The sequence below is a fragment of the Anoplopoma fimbria genome, chromosome 15 (assembly GCF_027596085.1).
Source record: "Anoplopoma fimbria isolate UVic2021 breed Golden Eagle Sablefish chromosome 15, Afim_UVic_2022, whole genome shotgun sequence".
Classification (NCBI taxonomy): Eukaryota; Metazoa; Chordata; class Actinopteri; order Perciformes; family Anoplopomatidae; genus Anoplopoma; species Anoplopoma fimbria.
The window spans coordinates 19,275,402-19,296,172 of NC_072463.1; the positions used below are offsets into that span (position 1 = coordinate 19,275,402).

Genomic DNA, 20,771 nt, shown 5'->3' on the forward strand with positions numbered 1-20,771 from the left:
TCACAAAGTACATCCACATAAAAATCCACATTTAATCAGAGGTCTATTTGATCTGATGGGTTGCATACAGTATAAAAATATGTTTTTCTCATGCATATTACATCTCATATCACCTCATGAGCTCAGGCATAAGTGATGGTAACTGTTAAGTCTGTCTAACCTGTAGTCCAAACTCCTGCCTAGCGGCAACCTGTACTTTAAGACTTTGTTTAATTGTAACCGCATGTCAATGTCTCCAATCAATGTGAGTATGTTAAGATATATCTATAGCGCTATCACTCTCTCCTGTTCCTACTTCTTCTGATTGAATATCAATGTCTTCTCCTTTGCTTATGTCTGCTTTTGTTTTGTTTGTTTGTTTTCTTCTGATCATTTTTTAATCTCATCGGTCGCAGTCAACGTGAGTGAGCGGGGTAAATACATGGTTTAGATTCTACTCATTCTATGCAATGCTGACATCTTGATTGCTCTCCGTTCAACTCCCTTTCCTCATTCCCCTCCAACACTTCTCTTCCTCCATTCCTCCTTCTCCCTTCTCCTGAATGCAATAAAGCCACTTTCTTAGTAGCTTGGACTGAAGGAACGCATGCATGCTTCTATGACATTGGGATAGATTGTTCAGTCAATGGTCAGGCGTCCAAAACTGATTCAAATCTCTCCACTTCTTCTTTTGTAAGAAGTCAGTGCTTGTCATCTGTGTGGGACCTTTTCGTTTTTTACATTTATTTTAATGATACTAACCAGCGTGTAATAATAAATAAATCTCCCAAAGCTTTGTTTGTAAGAAACAACAAAACTTTGCTGGTGTTTAACAACAAAGCCCAGTTTTATTCCTATTATAAACCTTGTTTTTATTTGTCAAATGATGCACTATACGTCGTCTGAACCTCAAATATAGTGCACATAATTTGATGCTGTTAGATTTCTAAGAAAATAAAACCTATGCAAGCCCTTATGCCTGTACTGACATTAAAATGATGGGTCTCTGACCTTGTAATCTCTGAAAGAGGCAGTTAATCTTGTTTCCTGTCCTCAGGTTCCAAGGTACTGCAGAATGACGAGTTCACAAAGGACCTATTTAGGTTTCTGCAACTTCTCTGTGAGGGCCACAACAATGGTAGGTCGACACTTAGAAGAGGTGCATGTCAACACAGTTTTAGAAGCTGGGTGGTGTGAATGTACTCGACTACAATTGTTTCATCTTATTTTCTCAATTTTGTTTAGATTTTCAGAACTTCCTGAGGACTCAGACAGGAAACACAACTACAGTTAACATCATCATTAGTACTGTAGACTACCTACTTAGACTCCAGGTATTTTATTACGGATCTATTAAAAAAAAATCATATATTAATTCATGTTCTTTAATGTCCTAAATCATTGTATTCTTCCTTCTTTTAGGAATCCATCAGTGACTTCTACTGGTACTACTCTGGTAAGGATATTATAGATGAGGCAGGTCAGAGGAACTTCTCCAAAGCACTGGCAGTGGCCAAGCAGGTCTTCAACTCTTTAACTGAGTATATACAGGTACCATATCACAACACACTGCACCACAAACAAGCACTTATTGAAACCTAGAGCTTAAAAGTCTGACTTTGACGCTCTGTGATAATCTCTCCTCTCTCTGTACCTACTGTGCTGTATGCCGTGTGCTCCAGGGTCCATGTATTGGGAACCAGCAGAGTCTGGCTCACAGCCGGCTGTGGGATGCAGTGGTGGGCTTCTTGCATGTTTTTGCCAACATGCAGATGAAGTTATCACAGGTTTGTGTTTAATATCTGCAATAAAGTGTTGATGCTGATATGTTTTGTACTGAAGTACAGTTTTAGAGTATTTTTACTTTAGTATTTTTTTTTATCCCCTCCATGTATTTGTCCGCTACTAGTATAGCTGCAGAGTAAGATTTTACATACAAAACATATGATGCAGTTTTATAGATGAAAGTACCCATGAGTTTATAAAGTGGTGATAATAGCTCCACTACGTCAACTGCTAGATTGAATTTATGAAAAAATTAAAAAAAAACCTCTTTATTGGACAGTTTTATTGTAAAGATATGAGAACAATTACAGGGGGAGAGAGGGAGGTGTGACATACAACGGAGGAATCCTGCTAGAATTGAATCAGGGTTTGCATTAATGTATGAGAAGAAATGTAACCTTTGGTGTTTAAGCCATATGCCATTCAAGAGCTCTAACTGTATGATGTGTGTATTAATCATTTGGCTCCCAGATGTTTCCAAGATTAAATTGCTGCTTATACATTAATACATAAGGGATCATAATCCAATAAAATAAAACCATTAATAAAAAGGCCACTCTGCATGATTATTGTTTACCATTTTAATACATGTGAAAAAAGTTTAATTAAAAAAATAAATTGAATGGCAGTATTTCTACTAAAGTTAAAATCTGAATATTTCATCCACCAATGGTGTGTGTCTTTGTCAGCCAGAGGCTTTGTTACAATATCTTCAGCCACTAGAGGTCTCTCCAGACTCATGGATAACCTCCGGTTACTGCAGTACAATTACATATGTCATTCCACTCAGCTATATGATGTATGACTCCCATCATCTATATGTCCTCTATGCCCAATAAGCCAGAAAGGGGATGAAATTCAGTCCCCTAAGCCTATCTCATGGTCATCAGAAAAGACAGTAGTAGCCGGTATGAGGGGGAGCCCAGGTGGAGGAGTTTGAATTTAGCGCATCAAAGTACGTCTGAGATTTATGGCATGCTGAATACAGACTCCATTGAGACCCTAAATGAGTCAGACCGACCTAGCCATCTGCTCTTCGACAGTTAAATAACATTAACCCTGGGGCTGATGGATGGTTGTTGCCTAGAAGGCCCTTCTGGGGAGGGCCATTGTGGGTCCCCACAATCTGAGGCAGCCTTGATCTCTCAGGGATATTAGACAGGATGGCCGTACTCTTACAGGGAGGCCATCAGTAGCCTGTGTGATATACTATAGTGTGTAACAAGGTCTCCTTTTTTTTTTTCTTCTCCTCACAGGACTCCAGCCAGATTGAATTATTGAAGGAGCTGCTTGACCTTCAGAAGGACATGATCGTCATGATGCTCTCCCTTCTCGAAGGTTTACCTTTTGATGACTCTCTTTTATGACTTTCATCAAACAGCTTTGTATGCGTGGACTGTAATGAAATATTTACCCAAGCAGCTTAGCTTAGTCTGCACTGATTGTTAAGGCTTATTACTTTTATTGTGTGTTCTGACCAATTTTGCTTTGGTCTCTTTCTCCATTACTTCACAGGTAATGTTGTCAATGGTACAATTGGCAAACAAATGGTGGACACCTTGGTGGAATCTTCCAGCAACGTGGAGATGATCCTTAAGTTTTTCGACATGTTCCTCAAGCTGAAGGACTTGACCACCTCGGACAGCTTCAAGGAGTACGACCCCGAGAGCAAAGGGGTCATCTCCAAGAAAGATTTCCAAAAGTCCATGGAGAACCAGAAACAGTATTCACAGTCTGAGATTGAGTTTCTTCTCTCCTGTGCTGAGGCTGATGAGAACGACATGTTCAACTACGAGCAGTTTGTGGAGAGATTTCATGAGCCCGCCAAGGACATTGGCTTTAATGTAGCTGTGCTGCTGACTAATCTCTCTGAGCATATGCCTCATGACGCTCGCCTCTCAACGTTCCTCGACCTGGCTGAGAGCGTCCTCAGCTACTTCGAGCCTTACTTGGGTCGCATTGAGATCATGGGCGGAGCCAAGCGCATCGAGAGAGTCTACTTCGAGATCAGTGAGTCGAGTCGCACCCAGTGGGAAAAGCCTCAGGTGAAGGAGTCAAAGCGGCAGTTTATCTTCGATGTCGTCAACGAAGGTGGTGAGAGTGAGAAGATGGAACTGTTTGTCAACTTCTGCGAGGACACGATCTTTGAGATGCAGTTGGCTTCTCAAATTTCAGAGCCCGACCCGGTGGAGCGCCCAGAGGAAGATGAGGAAGACAACCAGAGCGTGGTGGAAAACCAGGAAGAGGAAGAGGAGGAGATGGTGATGTTTGAGTCTTCTTCTGCTTTTACAGTTGCCTGCATCTCCCTGAAAAAAAGCCTCGGCCACTTCCGCCAGCTGCTCACTCTCAAGAGCATGAGGCGGCAGTACAGAAAATTCAGGAAGATGAGCATCAAGGAGATGGTGCGAGGCTTCTTCTCTTTCTTCTGGATGATCATCACAGGCCTCTTCCACTTTGTCTACAGCCTGGTTTGGGGTTTCTTCCACATCTTGTGGACCACTATGTTTGGGGGTGGCCTGGTGGAAGGGGCCAAGAACATGAAGGTCACGGACATTTTGGGAAACATGCCAGACCCCACCCAGTTTGGGATCCACGGAGACGTGTTGGAGATGGAAAAGATGGAGGCGAGTGAAGCGTCGGCGTTGGCAGAGATGGGTCAGATGTCACAGGGAGATGCGGGAGAGGCGGACCTGATGGCCGAGTTGCTGAACATACAGCCCAAGAAGGAGGGAAAGCACGGGGCAGAGCCCGGTTTGGGGGACGTGTCTGAGGTGGTGGTGGGGGACGCTCCATCCATCGCTAGCGCTGTCAAGCAGAAGAAGTTGCAGGTCAGTACTTATGTTAAACCAAGTTGAATAAGGGTACTTCTATTCCTAATCATTGCCTAACTGATAGAAACTTGAGACGTTGCAACATTATGAATGACATTTTACTTGACAGACAATTTTTTGATATTGGAACACATTGTTTAAGTTATTGATGTTCAAAACTATGTATTTGTTATAGTTGGCTGCAAAGAAGAGGGATGTAAATGGAGACCACAAATCGGATTCAGAGAAAGGAGAGTGAGTGTTCTTAATTTGCTCATTGTTCTTCCTGAGTGGATCAACGATACATCTTTTGTGTGATTATAGGATCTTTAAACATTTTCTAATGACGTTAGATAGTAATGTATTGCTGTTTCGCCAGTTTATTTTTTACACTTATACATTTTAAAGTTCCCCTAAAAAAACATGTCAGATATTTTAGTCCTGATGGGATTTGATGTGGGTTGTATGTGGCTGCCTTTAATTGAAAAATCTCTGTTGCAGTTCAGAAGATGGTGAGAAGAAGGACCATGACAAGTCTAAAGACGAACCCCCTCCAGAGCCTCCGGTGGGAAAAAAAGCCCCGAAGAAGAGGGTCGGCCAGAAGAAAGAACTGCCGGAGGTCTTCATGGCCGGCTTCTTCGCTGGCTTGGAGATCTACCAAACCAAAATGCTGGTCAGATATTTCCCTCACAGCTGTCTTAAAAAATAAGACCATAACTATGAGCTAAAGTATGTTAAGAGAATGCAAAACAGCGTGTTGCATATATAGAATTTATTCAGAAATCATTGTTTTCACAGAATTACCTGGCCAGAAACTTCTACAACCTCCGCTTCTTGGCGCTTTTTGTCGCCTTTGCTATCAACTTCATTCTGCTCTTCTACAAAGTAAGTTTCAAATGAAGTCATTATTATGTCTACAGCATTGTATCCAGCATCAGGGTTGAATATGCTTTGGTAAACATCTTTTAAAAGTTTCATTGTCTTTCAGGTGACCGGTGATTACTCGGAAGATGAAGACCCCTGGAATGGTCGAGGCAGAGCTGGGGAGGAGGAGGAGGATGAGGGTGCACTAGAGTATTTTGTCCTGCAGGAGAGCACAGGTTACATGGCACCAACGCTTCGCTGTCTGGCTATACTTCACACTATCATATCATTCCTGTGTGTAGTGGGATACTACTACCTGAAGGTACATTAACATCAGCTGACAAAAAAATACACTTATGTTTTGTTTTCACCACAGATTTAGTATTTTTGTTTCTTATTGAAGGTATAATACCAATAGCCAGAAATTATATTATTTTTCCTATATTAATTCATCATTTCTGCACTTGAGTTAAAATAGGAACAATAAACAATAATAGATTTTTAAACAACTTTTGTAAAATATCTCAACATTGCTCTTTTCAGTTTTATTTTTCAGTATAAGAACTTAGAGTATGAGCACAGTCATGTAATTTCTGTTGCTTTTAGACAGACTGTATATGCAGCACGTTGATATTAAACACTACAATGTATGTAACTGTATATTATTTCCTTTATTGCACTAATGACGCAGCCAAATTCCTTTTGTGTCCAAGGTGCCCCTGGTAGTGTTCAAACGTGAGAAGGAGATAGCAAGGAAGTTAGAGTTTGCCGGCCTTTACATCACCGAGCAGCCATCAGATGATGACATTAAAGGACAGTGGGACAGACTGGTCATCAATACTCCGTGAGTGAACTGCAGTACAGCTATTCTACGGAGTCATTATCTTTATAAACAAAGGATCAATGCTGATTTGTTTGTTTTTTTGCTCTTTTTACCAGTTCCTTCCCCAACAACTACTGGGATAAATTTGTCAAACGCAAAGTAAGCTTATTTCTTTTGTGTCATCTGTTTCAAAAACAACACACAACAAACCCATTTGGTGAGACTTGATTGTGAATTATTGCTGCTTTTTGTAGGTAATCAAAAAGTATGGAGACCTGTATGGAGCTGAGAGGATAGCAGAGCTGCTGGGGATGGATAAGAGTGCTCTGGATTTCAACCCTACAGAGGAAACTGTCGCCAAGGAAGCTTCACTGGTGTCATGGTGAGAGATGAGACAGATAAAGAGCAGTCAGGCTCTTACAGATGCTTGAAAAGAGTAAAATGTTATAAATATAAAATGTTAGCCCCTCATATCAACGTTTTTATTTTTGGCCAGGTTGAGCTCAATCGACACAAAGTACCATGTGTGGAAATTGGGGGTGGTGTTCACAGACAATGTAAGTTTGAATACATGAGTCATTTTTCTGTTTTGAGGTTTTATGGATGGCAGAGTGAATTATTCGATGGATGGGTGCCTCAAATAAGTTGATTAATATAATGAACAAACAGATGAATTCTGATCATCCTCTCATTTTGTTTCTCTGCCAGTCATTCCTGTATCTAGTATGGTACACCACCATGTCCATCCTCGGCCATTACAACAACTTCTTCTTCGCTGCTCATCTGCTGGACATCGCCATGGGGTTCAAGACCCTTCGCACCATCCTCTCCTCCGTCACACATAACGGCAAACAGGTAAGGATGAGGAGGATGCAGGTCTTCCTTAAAGCAGCAGGGGTCACTGCAGAGTTAGTTTTTCTGTTGGGTTGTAACCATCTCCTGTTCATTCCCTGATGTGCAACCACAAGCCACTTTTATCACAGTTTCCATGTTCCTGCCCCACTGATGGCATTTTGAGTAATATTATTGGCAAGCCTGTCGTTGGCTCTGTCAAATAGTGTAGACCCATATATCTGTCTCACTTTTTTGTGTATTTTTTTCCACAAACTTAAAGCTTCTTTGCTTTTTGACCACCAGAGTACTAGACCTTTTATATTCTAAAATATTAACAACATGGCCGTCCAATTTGATTTTGTATCTCGTCACCTGAGTAATCCAACTCACCTTTTAACTCTGATTTGGTCTACCAACTCCTGGGAGATATACCTATATGTTTCGCTGCACTTTCTGTACATGGTTGGTAATGGCAGGTGTCATACTTGTTTCACCTTCTGTTTAACATTTTGTAATGGATTATCAATGTTTAAATGCTGCTGGCTTGAGCAGAAAATGTTTCATTTAGTAAATATTTCATTGTGTGAATTTGTGTATCTTTACATCCAATAATTGCATCTCTCCTTCATGAGAGAATTGAGAGAAATAAGGCAAAAGGGAGAGATACAAGTGGAGGAAGGGAGGATGGGTACTGTAAATGTGAATTTAGATTCTCCCAATATGCTTTGACATTTGAGTTCAAATGGCTCACTCCCAATGCTGTTTTTGCAGGGGGGTTCTCATGTCAACTGCCCAGAGGCACCAATCAAAATTTAATGTCACCTCAATCTCAAAGGGTGGAAATGCTCCTAAATGACGAGGCCGCGAGGAATCTGTGTGCAGATCAATCGCACTAACGATCCAAATGCAGTTCACTGTTGTCATCAGTGTGTGAGCTGTGTGTAGTTCTACGTCGGACATAAACATTTATTTATATAAATATAAAACCGATGCGTGTGTGATTGGTTACTACGCCAAACTCTCTCATCCCTTCCACTCATTAGAACTCTTCCCATCTCACCACCTGCTCTTCGGTCGCCGCCATCAATCCCACTGCGTTCCACATAGAAAGCTGGCAGCTTTGTTTAGTGCGTTTCTTCACCAAAGTTAGACAGGAAGCTGGAAGTGACATTTCACTGACTGCCATCTCCGTCTTCACTAAAGCTGGTGTTGACAGTGGGCCTGCTGGCAGTGGTGGTCTATCTCTACACTGTGGTGGCCTTCAACTTCTTCAGGAAGTTCTACAACAAGAGCGGGGATGAGGACGAACCAGACATGAAGTGTGACGACATGATGACTGTGAGTATCAATCACATGTATTTTAATAAAAGACACGCAGAGATACCGACACTCTGACTCTAAGAGGTGCGTACTCACCCTCCCTCTGTGTTTTCACAGTGTTACCTGTTCCACATGTACGTTGGGGTGAGAGCAGGAGGGGGCATCGGGGACGAGATCGAGGACCCAGCTGGAGACCCCTACGAGCTCTACCGCATCCTATTTGACATCACCTTCTTCTTCTTTGTCATCGTCATCCTCCTGGCCATCATCCAGGGTAAACTCCTTTTGTAGCCAGAAATGCAAAGACACTGGTATTCCTCACAGACTTTACTGCAATACTCCTCATCACAGTAGTAGATCCACATGACACTCTGTACTGTTTCGTTAGGAAGTGAGGGGGTGTAAGCTGTGGTTTCACAGTTACAGTATAGATGATGTGCTCACAGCAAATCCTTTGTGGTTGCAGGTTTGATCATTGATGCCTTTGGAGAGCTGAGAGACCAGCAGGAACAAGTCAAAGAGGACATGGAGGTGAGAGTAGATCTGATTCTCACCCGTATTTGCCAACCTAAGTACTGAGGGGGGGGGGGGCAGTGTTTACTGTGTGATTGGGAAATTTACAAAAATGTATTTGATAATTGTTTGACATATTGTATTAATACATTTTTTGGAACATTAACTGTAAAGGCAAACATATTAATACTTAATCATATTAGTGATAATGATCATAGAATGGACAGTGAAATTGAGAGTATAATATAATTGAGCCTGGATCCAGACATGGTGTAATTATGAATGCTATTTTAATGAGCATCTCTGTTGTAATTAATTGTAAGCCATAGGCCTACTTTAAAAGTAGCCCAAAAAATGCTTGAAACACTGGCCGCTCTTGTGCAGTAGCCTATTTACATGCTGATAGTTGTTACATTTATTTGCTTACGGTTTGTTTACCATGCTGGTAATTTAAGTACTTAATCTATTTGATATTAACAAAGGAGAAAGGCTCATATTTATATATAAGACTTATACCACTGTTATACAAGTAAACTGAAAAGTAAACCTTCCTGTGTAAAAACAGAGGAGTACCCCTTTAACAATCCAGCAAAATGAGAGCAGGTGCTCTTATTATTTTCTCATTTTCTGTCCTCAGACTAAATGTTTCATCTGTGGGATCGGTAATGACTACTTTGACACAACGCCTCACGGCTTTGAGACTCACACCTTACAAGAGCACAACTTGGCAAACTACCTGTAAGTATTCCGCTTTCAAGTGTTTTGTAAAACCTTTTCTAATGCAAATGTGATGATGATAGTGGTCTGCCACCAACATGTGTTGCGTCTTTTCTGTAATTTAACCACGGGATTGATGGCTTTAGCACGTAACCACAGCATCAGGGCCAAAGTCCCTAATAGCCGCAGTGATCCAGAACACTAGATCCCTTCAGGTATTCGTTCCATCTGTCTCTGTGTTTCCCCCGCACTCCCTGCTTATCCAGTGTTTCAGTGTAATGCCCGTGACAATAGAAAGTCTCAGTCCATTTGCTCTCACTGTCAAGCCGCCCGGAGGATATCAGAGCGACCTCATTATGTTGCTTCATTACTATTTAATGCCTTTATTGGAAAATAGGTTTGTGATAGCGTGCTCTCATACAGTATTCATCATGATTTGGCAGTCTGCGATGCCAGCAGAGATACAGGGTCCAGGTGCCATTTACACTTTACACTTTACAATTTGGTAAAACAACAGGTGATTCTGTGATGTTTCTCTGTTTCACACAAATCGTCTCTAGTAACACAGAATGTGACATTTCCTGTAATGAGGTGTTGGGGAAATCAGATGTGCCTCAGCAAAGGCTTCTTTCTACTCTCATTTATTTAGGTAGGAGAATGTGAGAGCTTGTCGTAAATTTTTTGGTGTGACATTTTGTGTTTTGTCTCATTGTCCTGGCTTTCTCTAAAGGTTCTTCCTGATGTACCTTATCAACAAGGACGAGACAGAGCACACGGGCCAGGTACAGTATGACTCTACACTAATGACCTTTCTCTGAGCAGTCTGTAGACAACCGAAAATCATGGAATTATAAAAAATGATTATCCTGTCGCTGTCAGAGATAATGTGGTTTACTGTGATTTAAGGGAAATTCCTTATTGCAATTTTTCTATTTCATATTGTTGATTTGAGTTGTGATTTATTTTCTTTTAATTAACTGCACGCCATTATTTTGTGTTTACTCAGTATTGAATAAGATATATAAGCATTATCACAAACATATCTCTTTTTACGTTCAATTATTCAGATAAATAAAGCAGTAATTCATTGTTTGTCCAGTGTCCCATAGAATCATTGACCAATTTAGCTCACCTTTATTAGGATATTTCATTTGCTTTAAAACGTGTCATATATCGATGATATTCAAATACATTTATGAAATGCAAAAGTGCCAACTGCATGTTTTTGTCATATTTGCAACTGCATATTTTCCTTTATGGTAAAAATGACAAGTCTAGTTTAAATGTTTCAAAGCCCTGAATCCTGAAAGTAAAACAATAACATGATAATCCTAAAAGTTGAACTGTAAGATTTCGAATAATTGTGTTCACCACTTCTGTCATTTACACTAAACAACTACGTAGCTACCTGCTTGCTGCCTGTCTGAAATTGATATTCAACAAGACACACATTTTATAAACAATAGAAAAAATTTAAATGATACAGAAACCATTTATTTTACCAAAATGTACAAACACAAGCATTGAAAGAGTGAGCATAATAACCAGACAACAGACACATTAGTTTTCTGTTGTTCTATAAGCTCACACAATTAACTTTATTTGACTACAGTTGAGTACATTTGTGACATAAATTTGGCTCTAACAACTGCTGACATTATTGATGCCATAATGACAACTACAATTGCAGTTGCAACTTAAACATTTACCCCCATTTATTTTTTTTGTCTCAGCATAATTTTGAATGCACATGCGTATTGGTTTATGTCCAAATGGTTTATTACTTAGGTAGTCATTTTGAGGATCTCTTTACTTTCCATGTTTGTGTGTGTCTGCCTCCAGGAGTCATATGTGTGGAAGATGTACCAGGAGCGCTGCTGGGATTTCTTCCCAGCAGGAGATTGTTTCCGCAAACAGTACGAAGACCAGCTTGGATAGAGCCGATGCATCCTCTTTACCTCTATCCTTATCAAGTGGGCTGCTGGAACATGTAGTCCTACATACAGCTGCTGGACTACAACACCACACAGTCTTCCCTCCAATGCTTCAGGCTGGCTGGAGGAGAGACCAAACTACTTTTTTAATCTAAAAAAAGAGAAACGTCTCCAACCCCGTGTCAGTGCCAGTCTTTGAGGATCCGATACGTAACTTGCCCAGACATTTCGTTTTTTTAGGTTTTGGGACTCGTCTTTGACAGCGTGTTGCCTTTTACTCCACATAACTCCAAGTCATTGCACAAATTTTTTTGGGTCTTTTTGAGAAACACTGGGTTGTGTGGGGTTACGGGACAATGTGTCAGTCATATTATGCACAAGAACCCAACTTCAATATTTTCATAATGTTGAACTTGAGACTTAATGCCAAAAGAAAAGTGGAGGAGTTCAGTAGATTTACATTGTGTGCAAAAAATGTGACGTGAGAAGTTGTTCTTTTTCAGATGTTGTAAACTTGCATATTGAGATACAGTTTTAGAATGAAGTGGCAAAAAGGTTTATTATGTAGGATAAAAAAATGCCTAATTTTTTCATGAAGTGCCTTAAAGTACTGTATCTACATTACAATGAAGCTATGCAAAACCCTTGTTTCTTCTTTATTGTATGTAAGTACAGTAATTCTCCTGGAGCAGCAACAAGTAGCTGTCCAGATACGTAGTTTGTGGCTGAACTTTCTCGTTTTTCAACAGCATTTGATTGATTTGACAGATTTTTATTTGCTGAATGCAGCATAACTGCAAATGTTTAAGGTACAAAGTGTAAAAATGACTCATCAGAATTTACTGATTTCAAACAGAACAAAAATGTAATTGCTATTGTATGGCCATTTGTATGTAGTAGCTTTGCGGATCTGTGCATTTCTTTTGATGGAAAAAAATAAAGAAATCAATGCAAGAAGTATTTGTGTTTGTGCCATTCATTAGGATTTGGTATTTTAAATACACCCACAAAAAGTACATTTCAACTTTTTGAACTGTTAACCTAGCTGTTCACATGAGCATCATAACAGGACAAGTTATTTCAAGTCCTAAAGCTCTGAGACAGTGAGTCAAATCGGCCTCAAAAATCAGCAAGATGCAACAGCTGCCTCTGCGGCTAATCCAAATCTTTTCAAAATAAGATACCTACTGTGTGCAAACAGCCCTTGGCTTCAGTTCTTAGTTAATTTGAATCAACCCAAACCCTCAAAGCTATATCATAGCCGTGACCATCCTGCAGCTTTTAATTACAGTGTGGTAAGTAGATGTGCTCTTCTGGTTTGGTCAGAGAGGTAGGACGAGGCCCCAGTGGGCCGCATGATGGAAGTTTTAGCCCTATTACCCATGGTGCCACCTGTCAGCCCGCATCATGTCACCACACCTCAGGCACCACACAGGGCTGCAGCCTGCTGCTGAGAGCAGCTCTGCCTCTACTTACGCCTGTAACAGCTCCAGCATGTTGACTGGCTCTTCTGGTTCCAGCACACTGCTGAGGAAATTGTATTTAGAAGATTAAAAAAAGTCATTTATTGGCATCATTCCTCAAAAAATTAAGTTACTGCAAGATTGAAAAGACACATTAATAGATATTTCTTAGAAAAAAGCTATAACTGTCATAGTAAATATTTAGTTAATGTGGTTTTAGGTGCACTGTGTAAAAAAATAGATATCAGAGGAAACTCAATTCAAAGTTTCAGTTATTATATTCTATGCTCTAACAAGCCGCTGCATTATTTTGCATATTATATGTCCGATATGGGAACGGGAGAAAAACAACAATGTGTGAAGTCAAGGATGTAATCATTCCTAATAATTTGACATAATGAAAGCTTTGGGAACTCTTTCTCAACATGAAATGGTTAAACAATTAAGCCATCAAATAACTGGAGACATATAATGCCTATTACATTCTAGTTTGTTATCTCTGGTGGCAGCTAAATGAGGTTAGGCCTGTAATTTGTGCGCTCAAATGGCTTGATGAGGGAATTTATTCCACATTAGTCATGTTTCAACAAATATTAGATATATTGGACTTTTTCATGAATTGTCAACATCCAATTCGGTTTCCAGCAAACCAAACAAGCCTGAAATATGTTAATGTAATATACAATTAGCTAACATACAATCTGATTGTGTGTAATATACCCTGTGCAGGCTCAATAGAGAGACGATTCTGAGGATGTTTTGTCTAGTGCTCACTCATTGCTATATTCAAACTCAAGCTATACATTTATTCTGCTCTATCAAAATACAAGAAAATTTACCCTAGAGACCATCTTGCAATGAGATCACACCAAGTGCGATGCCAAAATGGGCCAGGGTCCTGAAGTCCCCGCTTCCTGACCCCTACTTCCAGCTCCCTTGCTCGGACCACACCTATCTTCGAGCTTGGCCTTCATTTTAATCTCAACTACAAACCTTTAAGGTCTAGTGACTGCGTCTTGCACAACCCATGACAAAATCTGTCCACAGAAATATAAAAACTTGGCATAGAACTCGAAACCGTCTCTCTGGTAGTTCCTTCTACAGGACCACCAGGAACCATGACGACACACACACACACTCACAAGGTGAAAACAACACCAGTGTCGCTGTCAAACTCCCCTGAGAAGAACTGACACATCAAAGTGCCTTACACAGTTCCTCCATTATGTTACCTGGGACACGGTTCGGAGAGAGGGTCATTCAGACAGCAGCTTGTTGCCAACAGCTCCTCACACACATACACCAGGGGCTCGGCCTCCAACACAGAGCTGTGATTAAACAGGACACATGGCCAGAGAATGACACAACCCAGGGGACAGTTTAAACGTCATTCCAACACTGTCCTCTTCAGGTAGAAGTCGAGACAGCTGTCTGTAATTTAGATGACTCTAAAACTTGTATAAAATATTTGTTTTGGTTGACATCAGTGGTTTAAAATGACATTGAACTTTAAGTGCCATGAGGAAATATTAGCCCCTAATCTGTGGGGCTAATATTTCCTATTTGTTTGTGTAATCTTGCTGTAAGATATAACACCTGAAAGCCGTATCCGGTCTGTCAGTTCCTTGTGTGCGGCGCGATGGAGTGACAGGTCGGGAGAAAGAATGAGAGCAGCTTGAGTCACAATCCTCGCTGTCACCTTCCGCCGGCAACCTGCAGAGAAACTTCCAACTGGTGTCAAGTCACTGCATATCATCCTGCTGATGTATCCAGTCACTGTTGAGCCTTTCAATCAACATCACACAACAAACAACACCTTAACAGCTAAACCCAATATGAAGAGGAAGAGAGGCAATTTGGGTATTTCTCCTTCTCCTTCATTAAACAAGCTTAATCAACTCTGAAGGCCTATTTTTTACTCAGTTTAAACACTAAATGTTGCCAATTCAAGACATTTCTTTTAAAGAATCCTTGTATCTGGAAGGTACAACTACCTTCAAACACTAATGAACTAGTGTTTAGTGAGTGTACCTACAGTCTACACCTGGGGCTAATGTGGGTATATGTGTGTGTGTGTGTGTGTGTGTGTGTGTGTGTGAGCAAATGCTGTTAGCACCTTCAATGCTAACATAAAAATCTCTGTCCTCAGTTCACACACTGCAGTACTGGCATCCACCTCTTTCACAGATGGGTTCTTCCCTGAAGCACCCTTTACATCAGTAGAGTTTATGTGAGACTTTAAGTGTGTGTGTGTGTGTGTGTGTGTGTGTGTGTGTGTGTGTGTGTGTGTGTGTGTGTGTGTGTTTGAGATAGACAGAGAGATTTAAAGCAAGAGAGGCTAAATGTAAAAGTTTGTATTTTATTACCTCTTGTTTTATCTTAAAACGTGAATCCTGACATCTGTCAGTGACAGCTTGTAACACATAATTGATCTCGATTCAATTGGTTTGGCTGTGGCTCAGTGGCTTAAAGGTGACATCTATTGGTGTCACTGATCCTTATTGGGAGGCTTGAGGCCAGGGCTGATGTGGTTATGTTATGCGAGGACCACAGTTTCTTCATAGCCCGTTTGAATGACACATCAACCACAAAGTTCACTATCTTCATCATCTGAGGTTTTCCTCTAGCTGTGGAGCGATTGGGATTGATAGATCTGGGTTGTTTAACTTGACTACTTCTTCTGTTGTTTTTCTGGGACATGCATGCTGCACTGAGGCAATTTTCAGGGTGTTTTGGTTTGGAAAGCATGAATGGGAAACCCTTCACTTGCTGTTGTCTCCGAGATAAAAGTGCTTCATCTCTCAGCTCCTGTTTACTTCATCTTCCTCAGACAGAATGACACAATATCTAACATTATCCGAGTGCACATACACGTTCAAGGTGGCTACTGACAAAGCAAACTACACGAAAAATGAAACCACAAACCTTGTTCTACTGAAATCCTGATAGATTTAACATCTCATTTATATTTTCCATCATCAAACAAATACCTGAGCATCATCTCTGGTTTAATGGCCTTGTCCTTGAATTCCAGCAGAGAACCAGGTCTAAGGTTCTCGTCCAGGGGATCCGTTACATGTCCAAGGTCAGACGGAGGCACTTTGGCCCGTGGCTGCTGAGTAACTGAATGCTGTAGTGGCCGCAGTGCAGACGCACGGTGATGTGAGGTGAACGGTGCTGAGCGAGGGGTTGAAGTGAGCTGAAGAGGCGACTTCGTACTCCCCGGGTGTTCTATTGCGCTGATACGGCAAGGGACAAGTCAAGTGCAGATCCAGCTCTGACACCGGGAGTCCAAACCGGAGAGGACGAATGAAAAATAAGAGCAGTGTGCAAATGGAAATTTCCAAGCTTGTATATTATGATTAGGGATAAACTTTTGACATAGAATTTGTTCATAAACTTGAAGATCTGTATTGCACATGTCATAATTTGGGGTAATATTTGTCTATGCTTTCTGTTGAAAGTAAGATGAGAAAAAACATATTTTATGTCTGTCAATTAACTTTTATTATTAAATTATAGATAGCAGCCGGCTACTGCAAAATCTGCCTTAGACAGTATGCAGTGTGAATCAGTGGGCCAGCATGGAGATTTGTGCATATCCCGGGTCTTCATGCAACTGCTACCTAAACGTATGAGACAAGCGGAACCCGGTCCATGCGTCCGTTGCTAGCTATTTTACAGCTAACATCAGTAGCTACAGGGGGCAAATAAACACAGACTGCACAAAGCGGGCCAAATATTTCTCTCAACAAAAATTGAATGAGCATATTTCCCAAAATGTCCAGAAATTTCTTTATATATCTTATATGAAAAAGATAGACTCCAGGTCCCTGATCCTTATCATGCTCAACTTTTCTGCAGGCAACAAACACTTCAATATGATCGAAAGATACGTGGGCTTAATCCTGCAGACGAGCTCAGAGAGGATGAGAGCATCACAGAGGGGATCAGACAGAATATGAGAAAGAAAGAACGAGTGTGTGAGGCAAGGAAAGAGATAGCGCCACACGTCAAGGATATCACTATTTTACCTTTAATCTCACTTCATGCCATCTGATGCTGCAAAGACCATTCTCTGATTAACAATGCAAAAAGTTTTTTAACCAAATTGTACACAAATCTGAAAGAAACGCCTGGTAGAGAGACAAATAGGTGACTCTAATCAAGGTAATCGTGCTTGAGATTGTAAAGTCGATGAGTATGAACGTGTACGGTAATTATGCTTTTGCTTTCAATCACCAGGTTGTCATTCAAAGTGCCGCGAGCTTCCTGAATAAAGTTTTTAAAGCAGGATGCAACTTCTTCATACAGATGAAGATAATTAGGCTTCAATCACATTGTGTGATTCATACTTAATGTCTAGCAATAAAGAACTTGGAAGATGATTTGCCTTAGCGTTTGCGTGAGCAGAAACAGATGATTGGTGATGACAATGAAGACAGTGATTGTATAATTTAATCTTACTCGCTCCTCCTATCTATGAATAATACATGTTATTATCAAGGCAGAGCATGAATGGGGCTGACACTGAAGCTGACTAATGCGAGTCAAGGAAGGACACAGAGGTAAGTCTCTCAAAAGCTCCATTCTTCTGAGCAGCTTTGGATTTCCACTTCATGGTCCATTTACTCTTCCTTGGATGTCGGCCAGAGTCAGCCCGTGTCTTTTGGAGCGTCAGAGCGCTGGGTGTGTTGAGTTGGGGAAGCTGGATTCCTAGGGGACCGTCTGTCATTAGCTGTAAGGCCTGTTCACAGCAGTGAAAAAAAACAGTATCTGCCCTTTGGCTGCTTGTTCTTATAATGGTGGTGCGGGTCATGGAGAGAGCAGAAGTTTGGAAGTTGCAGACTAAGCATATGAGTAACCCACACACAGAATAAAAAGAGTCATGCTAGAGGTTGTGTGAGGCTTTGCTTGAGCTAAATGCAAACGTCAATGCTTGTCATGCTGATGTTTAGCAGGTATAACGTTTACCTTGTTCTTCTTAGTTTAGCGTGTTAGCATGTTTACATAGGCCAAGTATGTGAGGATGATGGGAATGTCATTAGTTTAATCGTGCAGGTCAAAGCCAAAGTACTGATGAATTAATCTGGTGAAGGTGCTAGGTGAAAAGTCAGTGGATCACCAATTCATCTTCAGCGTGCCATGAACGTCTTCAGCTGAGGTCGCTGAATTGCGCCCTGTTGCCACGTTTCAAAACACAAAATACCGATGAAGCACCTTTAGTGTCAACTCTTTAACCTTTTTTTTTTTTGTTGGAAAGGACTTGCGTTCGCTTTACCACCCGAGGCCCAACCGTTGAGTGATGTCTGAAGACGGGCTGTTGTACCTCTATATCTCTCGGCTGCCCTGAGGTTAATAAAGTGGCGTGCGATTATATAATTTTGCTCTAGACAGCGCTGAAAAGGGAAAACAGATACAGTATTGTGATTTGATCCTGTGTGGAAGCCTCAAGTGCGTTCCACGGGTAATTTCCACATGACACCAGCTTATAAAAGGCAATTTACTGTTGTTTTTCACCCAGCTTTATTACATTTTGTGCCCCAGGACCTGGCTGTTAGCTTAGACAGCTTTAGGTTATTGTGCACATAAAAACACAGTCGGCAGTTGTCACCAGAGTCCAAAGCTAGTATTAAAGTTTGTCGTTATCTGAAATGGGTTTTATGTTGCCACAGTTATCTTGCGCCGAGATAAATGGAACAATAAGTTATTGATTAAAGGGTTCAGCCACAACTGCATTATCCACAATGTCTTTTAAGTCTGTTGTTTCTGACTGCAGATAAAACATTGTAATTGTAATACAACAGCAACCATGAATCTGCAATCATGTTAGAAATGGGACTTGTGATTGGCAACCACTACATCTCTGCAGATGATAAATGACCAGCTGTTATTTAGTTTGTAATAACCAGCTATTCTGGGTCTGCTGCTGCTGCTTTTGATTGTGACCACTCCCCTGCACGACCTGTACAAACAGGAAGACAAGGGCTGCCATGAGTGTCCTTCCATCAACAATGGCTGAAAACAAACAGCAGGCCCCTCCTGGCCTTCATTACTCACCTAAGTAATCCATTTTCTTCTTACAAGCCCAGCTGTAGCTGCTGCATGTCCCATATGTAAAATATAAACTTCATCGACTGAGATCAGCGCTGGTGTGTGTGTGATTCATATAGTCTAACTATGGTTAGCTTGTGATAAGGAGTATCCTGTGCACGGAGTTCAGACTCAATTTCTCGGCCTCAAAGCACGAGGGTTCCCATCAGCACAGGCAGGAATAGAGACAGGGATGTGAGCAAGAAGCAAGAGTCCGTTAAAAATGTTTAAAATGAGGAATCATAGACTTTTTACTTTTACAAGTCAATTGAACTTAATACAAAATAACCACAGGAGAATAGAAACAATAACTTAACTAAATTAAATGACTACTAGACTTGAGGGAGCCTGATTGAAATAGAGGGGTTATACATTAGCATGTTCATGTGCTAATACAGCTGCAATCACTCACTATAAAGATACAATTACAGTTGCCAAAATGACCTGGCAACTTGGCAAAACTATGAAAATATATCTATTAAAAAAAATTATCATTGTGCCTTTATAAGCCAGGTGCTAAACAAACATATTTGGAAAACCATTTTATTTAACACATTCTACCCAGTATGTATGATTTTACCAGGATCCCACCTTCCAAATAAGAGCTCAAGCTTTATTATTTAAAGTATGCTGCACCACACTATAGGTCACTGACATGTGGCATGTGCCAATGCCATTGATTTATGCACAATGTGTTAGCGGCAGTTTGCTTTGAACTACTTCTAAAGAGGTCTGACAAAGCTTTCTACACCATGCAAGACCTTCAGAAGCAAGACCAGCGTAAGTTATCCAAAGTAGCTACCTTAGCTTTATTCTATCATCGCTAAAACCCGGGAGCTTAGTTCAACTTCGACCAATTAGCACCACACCACCACAGGAAAGTGAATCTCATTAATAAACCATGGCACATTATTTAAGATGGAAATGAAAGATTCATGCTTGAGAGAGAGACTCCTTAAAAAAGACAAGTATGGCCCTTCAAACCATCAAAGAGCACTTTATGAATTAGCCTGGGTTCGTCCTCAAACTTTTGAAGAGATGTCACTTTTAATATTTACTCGATGGCCCGGCTGTATGAGGCCACACTTCTGACGGCCTCGGCATCAGGAGTTCTCAGCAGTCAGGGGAGGCCATCTGTGTTTATTTTCCATTAAGAGTGTCTCTCTCATCTCCCCCCTCTCATCTCCCTCCTCATCAAGGATACACTTTACGTTATATGTATGAATTAATTATTTAAGGATATTGAAAAGGGCTGATCTCATGGATGAACAACAAGGAGCCTCGTATACTGTACTTACTGATTTATATTTGCTAGCATGTCATACACACAATGTATCAATCTGTTATAATACACATCTACATAAACTAATATCGTGGAAACTATATGGAAAGAGGCTTCAGGCAAAACACAGCATGGCTTACCCAAATGGGGACTTCAGCGGGGCTTGTGTGAGTAAATGCCAAATTCCTGGAGTAGGTTGCACACTGAGAGCAAGTAATTTGCAGGTGGATGGTTGGATGCTAAATTGTATGTGTGTGTAGGATGAGGGACCACATGATGGGCACTGGCTATACGCCCAAAATAAACACCTTGGAGTTGAGGTGTTGCCGGGTAAACGGCCGGCAGGCATCAGCC

At 40.9% G+C, this 20,771-nt stretch overlaps 1 protein-coding gene across 1 annotated transcript in view; it reads left to right on the forward strand.

Moving 5' to 3' along the window:
* LOC129103019 (ryanodine receptor 3-like) overlaps positions 1-11,701 on the forward strand; it is a 79,487-nt gene extending 67,786 nt beyond the window's left edge. The window contains 22 exon segments of the mRNA XM_054613264.1: positions 396-413; positions 1,037-1,117; positions 1,225-1,313; positions 1,402-1,530; positions 1,662-1,766; positions 3,021-3,102; positions 3,280-4,592; positions 4,771-4,829; positions 5,076-5,247; positions 5,373-5,486; positions 5,563-5,760; positions 6,152-6,282; positions 6,378-6,420; positions 6,516-6,643; positions 6,758-6,818; positions 6,970-7,116; positions 8,299-8,433; positions 8,533-8,689; positions 8,882-8,946; positions 9,566-9,666; positions 10,376-10,427; positions 11,488-11,701. Of these exon segments, the coding sequence (XP_054469239.1) occupies positions 396-413; positions 1,037-1,117; positions 1,225-1,313; positions 1,402-1,530; positions 1,662-1,766; positions 3,021-3,102; positions 3,280-4,592; positions 4,771-4,829; positions 5,076-5,247; positions 5,373-5,486; positions 5,563-5,760; positions 6,152-6,282; positions 6,378-6,420; positions 6,516-6,643; positions 6,758-6,818; positions 6,970-7,116; positions 8,299-8,433; positions 8,533-8,689; positions 8,882-8,946; positions 9,566-9,666; positions 10,376-10,427; positions 11,488-11,583 (3,476 nt within the window). The 3' untranslated portion in view covers positions 11,584-11,701.
* The last annotated feature ends 9,070 nt before the right edge of the window (positions 11,702-20,771 follow it).